This window comes from Gorilla gorilla, chromosome X (assembly GCF_029281585.2).
Source record: "Gorilla gorilla gorilla isolate KB3781 chromosome X, NHGRI_mGorGor1-v2.1_pri, whole genome shotgun sequence".
Classification (NCBI taxonomy): Eukaryota; Metazoa; Chordata; class Mammalia; order Primates; family Hominidae; genus Gorilla; species Gorilla gorilla.
This window is the reverse complement of record NC_073247.2, coordinates 163,059,240-163,072,716: the sequence shown is the minus strand read 5'-3', so window position 1 is coordinate 163,072,716 and position 13,477 is coordinate 163,059,240. Positions and strand designations below refer to the sequence as shown.

At 41.5% G+C, this 13,477-nt stretch overlaps 1 protein-coding gene across 2 annotated transcripts; it reads right to left on the bottom strand.

The window, feature by feature from the left end:
* Window positions 1–228: 228 nt before the first annotated feature.
* On the bottom strand, window positions 229–13,100 carry VMA21 (vacuolar ATPase assembly factor VMA21). Of its 2 annotated transcripts, none has more exons than XM_019019706.4 (3): window positions 12,582–13,100; window positions 5,859–5,968; window positions 229–4,681 (listed from the first exon to the last, which is right to left on the bottom strand). In XM_019019706.4, exons 1-3 carry the CDS (start codon window positions 12,797–12,799, stop codon window positions 4,539–4,541), a joined length of 471 nt encoding a protein of 156 aa, XP_018875251.3. In that variant the 5' UTR covers window positions 12,800–13,100; the 3' UTR covers window positions 229–4,538. The 2 variants fall into 2 exon arrangements, with proteins under 2 accessions (XP_018875251.3, XP_004065066.1); XM_004065018.4 differs by lacking the exon at window positions 12,582–13,100 and adding an exon at window positions 12,243–12,526.
* Window positions 13,101–13,477: the final 377 nt, after the last annotated feature.

The window sequence follows — 13,477 nt, the reverse complement described above, 5'->3', positions numbered from 1 at the left end:
CCCCACACTCCCAATCAGTTTGAGCATTTCTGGTTGACATTTACTGCATAAAAACTTATCCTTGACAGCTCTCTATATAATCTACATAGCACAAACAGAGGCCAACGAACAAATTTTTTAAAGTGAGCTCTGTACATATTCTACATGTTATAAAATGAGAAGCAGGCAAACAAATTTTTAAAAACAGAGCAGTTAATAAAACATTAATTGAATCAGGACACAGCAAAGTAGCACTACAAACACTTTTTTTAATGACATCAGATGGTAAATTTATACAAATTACAAGCTACAATATAGTGAATACAAAATCCATCCAGATAACGGTTAGAAAAGCATCACTTAACAGAAGTAAATCGGATTCAAGTAGCTAAAGAACTCAAGCCCCCCATTTTGATGATTATACACGGCTTGAAATGCAGCACATCTAAATCCTCCCCCTAGTCAGGGCACTATTCAATACTACAGCATATTCAATGACTCTAGTGATTTAAAGATTCTAACACTTTTAGCATCGACGTCAAGAGACATCTCGTAACAGGTTCACTATGCAAAACTCAAATGAGAATGTGTGAACGTTCTTTGCAAACTGTAAGGTGCTGTGCAGATGTTGTTAGCTATTGCTATTATTACTGTTCAGTGAGATTACACTGAACGTGGGAAAAAGGAAGACTAGTCTGTATAACTGACAAATATGACTTACAGAACATCTTAAAAGGAATGCAGATATTACTTTCAAATACACATAGCAACAACACAGGCAAGGAAAGTGTGGCCAGGAGTGATGTCGAGGAATTCCTATTTTAAGGAATATATAAAGGATTAAGCTATTCATAGATTATGTGTAATATTTATCATTAGATTCCCAAAGTCCCTGAAAATAATTTATTTTTAAGGTGACCCTTTCCCCCTGAAAAGGGAAAAAGAAATCTTGTCAGGTTACTAATGTGCTGCTTCAGCCAGCTCTTGTAAAAATTATCTTAAACATAGGAGTACAGTCTGAATTAATAGTTATACTAATCTGGTGGGTGACACAGAGTGCTTGACAGCAGAGAAACCTGCCACTGACCTCAGACAAGTGACAAATTCTGTGTCAGAGTTGAACCATAAGTTTACAACTTCACTTGGGCATAATTAAACAATTAACATGAACTTGTCTAGAGATAAGAAATACACACTAGGTACATCTAAAATGGGATTTAAATCCTTTTTATGTATTTTTGGGTTTCATCTTTCTTTGTATATACCCTACTTGTTTAACTGATTTTAGTGGTCTCCTTGGGTATTCTAACTGTATACATAAAATTGACATGAAAATGGAAAACAAACGCCAAACAAGTCAATTGGTTGTTTCTTTTGGCAAAGCTGATGACATTTTCATGATGAAAATGTTCTAATTATTAGGCCAGGCACAGTGGCTGATACCTGTAATCCCAGCACTTTGGGAGGTGGAGGTGGGTGGATCACCTGAGGTCAGGAGATCGAGACTAGCCCGGCTAACATGGTGAAACCCCGTCTCTACTAAAAATACAAAAATTAGCCGGGTGTGGTGGCACGCATCTGTCATCTGAGGTACTCAGGGGGCTGAGGCAGGAGAACTGCTTGAACCCGGGAGGCGGAGGTTGCAGTGAGCCGAGATTGCGCCCTTGCACTCCAGCCTGGGCAAGAAGGGCAAAACTCCGTCTCGAAAAAAAAGAAAAGAAAAAAGAAAACAAAATGTTCTAATTATTACAATGTATTTCTGTTAGATTTCCATGAAACATGGCGATTTTTAATGGCAGGTTTAAATTTTTTTTCACTAACAACCCCAAACCAAATTCTACTGTTATATGTACAATGGTATCCATTTGAAGAACTAATGACATCAGATACATTCTACAGCAGACTTTTCATTTCTCAACACAAATGAGAAAAAGGACTACATTCTCCAGGGCCAAACAGGAGGTGAGGAAGGTAATGTGTTACCGTAAATAGGGTTAAATCAGTAGTTTGGACTGACACTTCAAGTTATATCTCCTAACTGAAGTTATTCTTACAATCAGTTTTCAAACAATAGGGAACATATTTCTACCTTAAAACACGTATAAGGGCTCAACTGTAGCTTTCCTTTCTATACATCTTGAAGTATATACATTGTGTAAAAGGAAACTAGTGAGACATTTTGAAAAATCTATTTGTCAAATACCATATGTTATTTAACATAGTTAAAAACAGCAGCAAACTAGTGAGTTAACAGTTAAAACTCTAGGAAAAAACTGCTTTGAAAACAAGCCTATTTTGTTATAAGCCTGAATATCAACCCTAGCATTTGATTTTAACCTTCAAACATTTGGCGCTTTTTCCAAGAGGAAATTACAACTGCCTTTGCATATGCCCCTGGTTTAAATACTTGCAGAAAAATACCCATGTATCATTACCTATTCAGCAAATGCCTGAAACCAAAACAATAATCCAACATTGGACAGTAACATTTTACAAACAGCATAAGATCCCAAAAGCACAAGAAATACCTTGGCATTATATAAAAAGAAATTAGGTGGACAGTTCTAAATACAACAATACTTCTTAATTAGGGACCATCTAGAAATCTACCACATACTACCCTAGACTCAAATGTCATTATACTAAAATTGTAGTCTTTACGCAAGAATTAAAAACAGTTCCATAATAATCATACCGATCTTTCACTTTTCTCAACAGTTAAACACAAATGCCTATTTGACTTTTATGACTAATCATCCCTCTATTCCTTTAGTCCAGTTTCACAACATAAAAAATAAATGTGAACAACAAATCAGTACTGGTTTCACATTCTTAAGCAAGAATCCTAAGTATTAGGATTATCAGTAACAGAAAATTTGAATTTTAAGAGAATAAAGATAGAATGTGCTTATTTAGAAAATGGTCAATAAGGCCGGGCGTGGTGGCTCATGCCTGTAATCCCAGCACTTTTGGAGGCCGAGGCGGGTGGATCACCTGAGGTCACAAGTTCAAGATTAGCCTGGACAACATAGTGAAACCCCGTCTCTACAAAAAAATACAAAAAAAAATTAGCCAGGCGTGGTGGCAGGCATCCGTAGTCCCAGCTACTTGGGAGGCTGAGGTGGAGAATCACTTGAACCCAGGAGGCAGAGGATGCAGTGAGCCGAGATCGCACCACTGCACTCCAGCCTGGGCGACAGAGCAAAACTCTGTCTCAAAAAAAAAAAAAAAAAAAAAAAAGAAAAAGAAAAAGAAAATGGCCAATAATTACTCATCTGAAAAAATGCAAATAGCTGTCAGGAAAAGCTGGCAGAATTTGAACTTGTAAGCTAAACTTTTAGTGTGTATCAAACTAGCATTAAGAAATGGCTTTCAAAAATGAATACGGGATATAAACTAAAATAGAGGTTATTTTTAGATGGCAACATTATGGGGAATTTTGATTTTTTTTCCTGTTTGAATATGTATTTTTCCAGTTTTCTACAAAGAATATATACTATGATTTTATAATTAAAAAACAAATACTTGTGGGAGTGTTTTTAGATTGCACATAATTAGTACCAAATAACTAGAAAAAACACAGACTAAAGATACGAAAATAAAATCAAGGTTTTTTTCCATCAGATATGCCCAAGGAGAATATTTTTTGGGTGAAAAAAAAAAATGTTTTCCAGATTGTTTCCACTCCTAACATATGCAAAAATGAACATATTTAAATGCAAATTCCTATCATATACACTACAATTTTAAAAAACAGTAGAAAAAACAATTTTAAATGGAGCTTCCTCGAACCTTTTAGTTGAAGCCTAGCTTCAATGTTGAATGAGGAAGCAAAGTATCTCATTAAAAAGTTGGTCTGCAAAGCACAAAGCTGGCCTGCAAGGGGACTTGAAGGAAGCAGGCTGAGTGTTTGAGTAGTGAGATCTTTGCTTTGCTCTTTAGATCCTTCAGTAAGCTAAGGTCCTTTTACCTGAATGGATGTAATTTAGCCTAGTTTTCCCATAAAATAACGTAATGGATAATTCTTATTGACTAGGGATTATACTTCATGTGAAATTCCTCAGTGACATTCAGATTAATTCCAGTGTCCACAATTTAAGCAACTTTCCATAGGAAATTAAAATCCCAAATCCAAGGACCTGGTATTTTCATGCTAAAGAAAGCATTCCAGCGTAAAGTGGAGTTTAATTTGCTTCACTGTGTGCATCTTAATATATCCAAATGAGTAAAACTCAAAAGCAACCGTAAGTCAGAATACTATAAAACATGTTTTGTTGAAAGAAGATAAAATTCCTTCCAGAGTATTGTATAATTAAATTAACATATTTCTTTGTAACTAATTTAACTTTTCCAAATTCTCATTTGCAAATCAGATTCATACAGTTAAAACTGAATATACAAACCAACATATTAGAAGGATCAAAATTTACACTACTCAAACGTGACTCCTTAAGACTGACTTTAACATGTTCTTTCAACTTTATTCAAATCAGATGGCCCCCTCCAGCATTTATCATTTTAAAAAATGAATTTAATGCTATCAAAAGGTGATGTTCACTTTAATCCTGTTTGCCTTCACGCCACTGTCGTGAGCCTTCATTCCAGGCCACATACACAAAGAGGGCCAGCACCACATGGACGGCGACCACTGCAACAATAGCAGCGTAAAAATAGCTGTCCCTATTGGACATCCCAAGGGCGCCTATCAAGAGAAAAAAAACAGTTTCCATTTTATTGCAAAATTTACCAAAGTACAAAAAAAAACCAAAGCATCCTAATTTTTATGATGTATTTATTTAACTAGTCAGGCAATTAAAAAGTAATATTTTGGGTGGTAATGAATAAAGTATTCACTAAAAGATATGAGTACCTTCTATATATTAAGAACATTATGTTGGCCGGGTGCAGTGGCTCACGCCTGTAATCCCAGCACTTTGGGAGGCCAAGACGGGCAGATCACGAGGTCAGGAGATGGAAACCATCCTGGCTAACACCGTGAAACCCCGTCTCTACTAAAAATACAAAAAAATTAGCCAGGTGTAGTGGCAGGCGCCTGTAGTCCTAGCTACTCGGGAGGCTGAGGCAGCAGAATGGCGTGAACCTGGGAGGCAGAGCTTGCCGCGAGCCGAGATCGCACCACTGCACTCCAGCCTGGGCGACTGAGCGAGACTCCGTCTCAAAAAAAAAACAAAAAAACAAAAAAAAAAACATTGTTTTAAACAAAACCATAATTATAAAGACTTCAGGCCGGGTGTGGTGGCTCACGCTTGTAATCCCAGCACTCTGGGAGGCCGAGGTGGGTGGATCACTTGAGGTCACGAGTTCGAGACCAGCCTGGCCAACATGGCAAAACCCCGTCTCTACTAAAAATACCAAAAATCAGTCGGGTGTAGTGGCGGGTGCCTGTAATCCCAGATACTCAGGAGGCTGAGACAGGAGAATCGCTTGAACATGGGAGGCGGGGGTTGCGGTGAGCCGAGATCACACCATTGCACTCCAGCCTGTGCAACAAGAGTGAAACTGTCTCAAAAAAAAAAAAAAAATTTCAACATCAAAAAGGGGACTTCATTCTCTCTTCCTTCCATTATCTGACACTAAAGTCCATTCCCCCAAAATTCCTCCTCCCATGTCAGCCAACCCCTATTCTTTAAAGGGTACTAAGAGAAAGGATTTGCAAGCTATTTCACAGAAAACCATAGGAAAACTGTCAAGCTGAAACAACAAGTTATTTCATAAAGACTCATTATGAGCAATATGATTTTTTGAAAAGCTAAACAAGAAAAAAATAAGAATACCCAGTTTAAAGATATAAAGAGGTCATAAAAGCACAGAATCTTAAATTGGGGGAAAACATCTTGTTTTAATGGGTCTAAGATTACCTTCAAATATATAAGATTTAGTTGTGAAATATAACCCAATAGGAACAGTGATCATTAAAGCTGTGAAGAACAGGAGCGTCTTCAGTGTAGATGCTAATGAGCTTTCATTTCTGGAATAAAGTAAACAAAGAGAAAATCAGAACCTGCACAGTCATATCCAAACGCTCTTATGTCCCTGAAACTATAAACATCCACAAATGAGATGCTATGCAGGAGGAAGATCACAGGCAGGGACTCGTAATCCGAAGATCCCAGAGAACCAGCTGTGGGTAGTGGGAATTTCTTGAGCTGGAACATGAAGATTATACACCACCTTTAGGGACTGTCATTCATATCCAGTGTAAGACGAAGCGTCAGGGCACCTCAGATCAACTGCCAACAAGCTGGGTGAACAAACTAAGTGAAGAAACTCAGTGCCCCTGCCTCTGGAACTGGAGCTTTTACCCAGGGAAGCCACGGCGGACAGCGGCACCAGTGCCCAACCCATGCGGCAACCGTGTCCACCAGCGCCAGACACCAGACCTGGGAACGCAGCAGGCACCATGGGTGGATCAGCGCGCCCTCTTTTGCTGGAATCAGAGCTTCCGTCAGGGGAAGCCACCAGCTTGCTGTCCTCCAGCATGAGACAGTGGACCAGGGAACTAACGAGGCAGACACACCTGTGCACCCTCCCACACTGGAATCAGAGCTTTTGCTCAGGGAAGTCACTGTCACACCGGTCCCTGAGCCCACGCAGCAACCCTGACCACCAGCACCAGACACCAGACCAGGGAACTCGGCAGGCACCACGGGTGGAGCAGTGTGCCCTCTCCCGCTGGAATCGGAGCTTGCATCTGGGAAAGCTGCCAGCTTCCTGTCCTCCAGCACCAGAAAGTGGACCAGCAAACTAACCAGGTGGAGCCGACGCACCAGCGTGCCCTCCCCCACTGGGATCAGAGCTTTGGCCCAGGGAAGCCACTGCCACACCAGTCCCTGAGCCCATGCAGCAACCCTGACCACCAGCACCAGACACCAGACCACTGAAGGAGGTAGGCAGAGCGAACGGACCAGTGCGCCCTCCCCAGCTGGAATAGGAACTTCTGTTATGGGTGAAAAATCGAGCTAGAGGGAATACTTCCAAACACGTTTTAAGAGGCTCGAATCACCTTGATACCTAAGCCAGACAGACACAGCAAGAAAACTACAGGACAACATCACTGATGAACACTGGTGCAAAATTCCTCAATAACATATTTTCAAACCAAATTCAACAATAATCAGGCCAGGTGTGGTGGCTCACACCTGTAATCCCAGCACTTTGGGAGGCCGAGGCAGGCGATCACTTGAGGCCAGGAGTTCGAGATCAGCCTGGCCAACATGGCAAAACCCAGTCTCTACTAAAAATACAAAAATTAGCTGAGCGTGGTGGCGTGTGCCTATAGTCCCAGCTACTTGGGAGGCCAAGGCACCAGAATCCCTTGATCCTGGGAGGCAGAGGTTGCAATGAGCCAAAATTACACTCCAGTCTGGCCAACAGAGCAAGACTCTGTCACAAACAAACAAAACCAATACATCAAAAAGATTATATATTATGACCAAGTAGGATCATCTCAGTTGATGCAGAAAAAGCACTTGACAAACTTCCACATCCTTTACCAAGCTGAAAAAGAAATCAAGAAAACAATCTCATTTATAATAGCATTAAAAAAAAATACTTAGGGGCCAGGCTCAGTGGCTTATGCCTGTAATCCCAGCACTTTGGGAAGGCTGAGGCTTGAGGCTGGGAGTTTGACGCAAGCCTAGGTAACATAGCAAAACCCCACCTCTACAAAAAAAAATTTTGATAATTCGCTGGGCATGGTGGCACGTGCCTGTAATCTCAGCTACTCAAGAGGCTGAAGTGGGAGGACTGTTTGAGCCCCAGAGGTCAAGGTTGCAGTGAGCAGTGATTGGGGCACTTTACTCTGGCCTGGGTGACAGAGCAAGACTCTATTTCAAAAAAAAAGAAACTTAGGAATAAATTTAACCAAGGCGATGAGTGACTTGTACACTGAAAAGTATAAAACACTGATGAAAGAAATTGAAGATGACACAAATAAATGTAAAGATATCCTGTGTTCATGGATTGGAAGAATTAATACTGTTGAAATGTCCACAGCACCCAAAGCAACATACAGATATAACACAATCTCTATCAAAATTCCAGTAGCATTCTTCATTAAAATAGAAAAACAATCCTAAAATTCATCATACAGAACCACAAAAAGCCCCAAATAGCCAAAGCAACACTGAAAAAGTTGTAAGCGTCACACTTTCTGATTTAAAATATTAGTTATAGTAATCAAAACAATATGGTATTGGCATAAAAACAGAAACATATAACAATGAAACAGAATAGAGCCCAGAAATAAATCCAAACATATATGGCCAACTAATCTTCGACAGGGGTGTTAAGAGGAACACAATGGGGAAAGGACAGTCTCTTCAATAAGTGGTACTGGAAAAACAGGATTTCTACATGCAAAGAAAAAAACTGGACTCTTACACCATAAACAAAAATCAACCCAAAATGGATAAAATAACTAAAACATAAAGATATAAAGTTTTAAGACATAAAAGAACACAGAGGGAAAGGTCCTTAACATTGGCCTCAGTAATGATTTTTTGGATATCACACCAAAAGCTCAGGCTACAAAAGAAAAAAAAAAGCGGCTTGCATCAAACTAAAAAGCTTCTGTACTGCAAAGGAAACAATCAACAAAATGAAAAGGCAGCTTACAGACTAGGAAAACATATTTGCGAACCACCTATCTTGTAAGGGGTTAATATCCCAAAATTTATAAAGAACTCTTACAACTCAGCAGAAAAACCACCTGATTAAAATATGGACAACAGCTGGACAGACATTTCTCCAAAGACATAAAAATGGCCAAGAGATAAATGAAAATGTGCTCAACATCACTAAATCATCAGGGAAATGCAAATCAAAACCACTATGAGATATAACCTCACACTTCTAAGGACAGCTATTATCAAAAAGGCAAGTGATAACAAATGTTTGTAAAAGTGTGGAGAAAAAGAAACCCTACTACATTGTTGACTGGAAATGTAGACTGGTACAGCCATTATGGAAAACAGTTCCTAAAGAAATTAAAAATAGAACTACCACACAGCCCAGCAATCTCTCTTCTGGAATATAACCAAAGGAGATGAAATCACTACCTCGTAAAAATATCTGCACTTCCATGTTCATTGCAGCATTACTCACAATAGCCAAGATTTGAAAACAACCTAAGTGTATGTAGACAGACAAAATAAAGAAACCGTAGTGTATATATACAAGGGAATATTTTATTCAGGCTTAAAAGAGGACATCTGCCATTTGCCACAACACGGATGGACCTGGAAGACATTATGTTAAGTAAAATAAGCCAAACGCAGAAAGACAAATACTACATGAGCTCACTTATATGTGGAATCTTTAAAAAAAAAAAAAAAAAAAAAAAAGGTCAACGGTCAACTACACAGGGACAGAGAATAAAACAGTAGTTACCATGGCGGTCGGGGTGGGAGGCTGGAGGGGAGGAAATAGGGAGATATACATCAAAGGACACAAAGCAGTAGATATATGGATTAACAAGTGAGATATCTAATGTACAAGAGGACTATAGGCAATAAAGTTGCATGGTATTAGGGACTTTTGTAAATAAGATTTTAGCTGCCTCTGGTCACACACACACAAAAGTATGTGAGATGACAGATATATTAATCTGCTTCACCATAGTAATCATTTTACTATATGTATGTCATAACATCATGTTATGAACCTCAAATATACACAATGAAATTTATTTAAAAAGAACCTGAACAAAAAACCCACAAACATTGAGTAAAATATATATTAAATATAACTAACCTCATGCCTATTTCTTGATCACATGCTCTGCACATGTGTGAGAAATTAAATGCTTACTGCTGTAAAAAAAAAAGTTCTAATATTTTCTTTTGGTACTTAAATGGATCATCTTTTAGCAGGCCTCATTTTGGTTATTACTGAGCTATACAACTCTCATTTAATATACATAAGCTCCCTTAAACTGTTTCCTACTAGTAAATTTTTAGAGAAATTTATTGTGTAATCCTCATGAAGAGTATGAGTGTCTGCAGTGGAGAATCTACAAAAAATACAAAGAGTCACTAATTGGCCAATTCTTTTGTGGACCCTAAAAAAAGCACTTGACTTTGGTGTTTCTATGGTGAGTAAAAAAGTATGTTTTAGCAATGCAACTTTCAGATTATCTAACTTGTTAAAGGAACAGAAAGGAAGTGTTAACTGATTGTTTTGTTCTTTACATGACCTCTCTTGAGTATCTATTATCTGGTCTGGCTTTTAAAAAGTTTATTATTGAAAAGATGATATAACACCATAAAAATGTTTTAAAGTAAACAAAATCACTTATAATCCCACCACCCAAATATAACCTTTCTACACGTTAATTTCTAGCCCCCAATCTATACACAGCATACCTTAATAATTTATGGCTAATTCCTTCTCACTTCTCTCTTTACCTCAAACTTCAAAAATGTGACTACTTTTCTGTGTTGTGACCTCACTAATATGGGACTAAGCATTAAGTCAAAGTGTACATACAAACTTTTGAAAACTAGCAAACTTCCTCTACTGTTTATAGGACATTTTCTCCCTGGATCCCAGCCACAAGAGCTGTTGGTTTTGCTGACACAAGCCACCTTGGGTAAAATCAGTGGCTTATCCAAGACAAAGCAACTGATACTATTCAATTGATTTATCCTATGTATCTCTGGGTGTTACTGAGCAGAGATTTGTTAGAAATGAGGAATGAGAAAGGCTGGAATTAAAGTTGTCCTCACACAAAGGAAAAAGTTCAGGATGAACCTTAATCTGCCTCCATTTATAACACCACCTAGTTTTCCCACTTCATACAAACTTCTGCAGCCAACATTGAGCAGACAGAGCCTACCACATTCCCTTTTGTAGCAAGTAAGACAACAGGAATTCTTTCTCCCACAGTCAAGATTTCACTGCAAATTCCATTAGGAAACCAGAATCAGTCTAGAAGGACTATGCTGTAAGTGTATCTAATAAAAATATGTTGGTATTCTCATAAATGAATAATTTAAAAAAAAACCCCACATTGAGGCTGGATAAAGAAAATGTGGTACATATACACCATGGAACACTATGCAGCCATAAAAAAGAATGAGAACATGTCCTTTGCAGCAACATGACTGGAGCTGGAAGCCATTATCCTAAGCAAATTAAGACAGGAAAAGAAAACCAAATACTGCATGTTCTCATAAGTGGGAACTAAACAACAAGAACAGATGGACACTAGGAGAGGAACAACAGACACTGCGGTCTACTTGAGGGTGGAGGCTGGGAGGAGGGAGAGAATCAGAAAAAATGCCTATCGGGTACTATGCTTATTACCTGGGTGACAAAATTACCTGTACGCCAAGCCCCCGTGACATGCAGTTTACCTATATAACAAACCTGCGCATGTACTCATGAACCTAAAATAAAAGTTAAAAAAAAAAAAAAAAACTCACAATGACCCTGTCGGAAAGAGAAGGCATCACAGAGCTCCAAAGATCGTGGGCTTTGGAGTCAGTGAGCTTGGTGAAACGTTAGCTTCAATTACACACTAACTTTGTCGCCTAATTCTGTAATCACTCACCCTCAGTTTCAAGTCACTTACCCTCAACTGCATCCTCTTCAAAATTGGGAAATCAAGCAGTTAGAGAAATTAAGAATTCTGATAATGTATGTAAAGCACGTGCACTAAGCCTGGCATACAGTAGGTCTTAACGAATGATAGCTAACCCCCTCACCACTCCCTTGCCTACTGGGGTGGGCCAGAACCACCTGCTCTCTCATATATTCCTTCAACTCAGCCACCAGCCTCTATCTTACTAATTCCCCAAGTGAAGCAATCTCACACCAGGGGACTATTCCCTTCTACTCCTTCATTCATACAGCAAACATTTATTAAGCCCCGACTATGCAGGCCCCCTAGGGAACACGGAGATGAAGGAGACCGCATTCCTGTCCTCAGAAGGCTGACCCTGCGGTAATGAAAGAGACTGCAATATAGACGACAGCGACAGGAAGTGCTAGGATAGGAGCATGAGCTGAAGGCCCATTGACCTATTCCCCATGACCCCGGATCACTTGTTCGCGAGCGAAAGTTCGGGGCCGGGAGTTTAGACGTCTCAGGCTCCAACCTGCTATCCCCGCCCCCTTCCCTGAGGCCAGGTCCCCGGGGTCCAGACCTCACGCCCACCCATTCAGCTAGGGCCTTCCCTCAAGCCCTGCTCCAGGCTGGGGCCAGTCCGCCTCGCGGTCCAGGCCCCGCTCAGGGCTACCTGAACTCAGGAGGCTGCAGTGCGTTCAGCGCCGCCTTATCCGGGCGCTCCATGGTGTAGCCGTGCCGGCACAGGCGCTCGGCGGCGGAGCTGGGCTCGGCGGCCGCGCTCAGTAAGCTCCGCGGGGGAACGGCCGAGGCAGTTCGCACCGGAAATAGCGGTTCGCGCCGGAAGTGCCCGTTCGCGCCGGAAGTGCCCGTTCGCGCCGGGCGGCTGGCCACAGTACGCAGGCGCGGCGCGGCGCGCCGCAGCGACGCAGGGCTGTTGCGGGCGGGCGCGGGCGCGGGCGCGGGCGCGGGCGCGGGCGCGGGCGCGGGCGCGGGCGCTCACATGACTTACCGGCGGCGACTCCGGGGCGTGCGCCCTGCCAGGAGGGGCTTGTACTCGAGGAGCAGGCCTGGCGAGTAGCCCAGCCACTCCACGTTGAGCCGGGACTTGCCGCGCAACATGGTCCTCCTGGGCGGGCGGCGGCTACGCCGCCCCCTGAACTCGCATGAACACTGGTCCTCGTCTGCGTCTCGGTCGCTGAGCTGGGGGCGGCAAGGAGACCCAAGCATATGAGCCGCGAGGAGGGACTACCAGCCAGAGGGCTGTGGTGCTAGGCAACTGAGCGTATTCCGCCGACGACAACACAAAAAAGCAGTGCGCATTATTTCGCCACTACTTGAGCAAATAAATGCCTCATTAATTACTGCCCACAGTGGTAGGAAGTCAAGCCCTTGGCAGCTGGGAGGAGTTAAACACTCACCCGAGTCCGTAAAACTAGAGAATGTCAGAGTTCAAAGAGCTCTTGCTGAGAATGACTGTTCCAGACTCGATGCCAGTGACCCCCAACTTCCACTTAAAAGTTAAAAACATATTTTGCAGCTGCTCAGAAAGCCGCCAATGAGACAACAGGGACTCAAATAGTAAGAACAGATGGGCCTCCCGGGCCTGCGCAACCCGAGAGAGGTAAAAACGAAAGGGTGGGTAAGCCTGGAGTCAGGCTTGACAAAATTAGGTTGCCACTGGCTGCTAATAAGAGGACAGCCCTTACATGGTCAGCGCCTGGAAAGGGCCGCTGACCACACAGCTATTTTCTGCACCACATGGATACAAAGACCACATCTGAAATCATGACTAAACCAGCAGCTTAGAGTGGTGGAAAGGGCAATGGACTGGGCAGCAGGAAGTCCAGGTTTTAGTTCAAACTGAATAATCCCCCTCTAGGGCTGACTGCTGGCTCACGCCTGTAA

Bases quoted from the DNA above. Each gene is read 5' to 3' on its own strand.
- VMA21 (XM_019019706.4), bottom strand. From the start codon at position 12,799: ATGCTTGGGTCTCCTTGCCGCCCCCAGCTCAGCGACCGAGACGCAGAC. The intron at 5,969-12,581 runs GTAAGTCATGTG...ACTTTATTCCAG, and splicing joins ACGCCCCGGAGTCGCCGCCG to AAATGAAAGCTCATTAGCAT. The intron at 4,682-5,858 runs GTAATCTTAGAC...TTCTCTTGATAG, and splicing joins TAAATCTTATATATTTGAAG to GCGCCCTTGGGATGTCCAAT.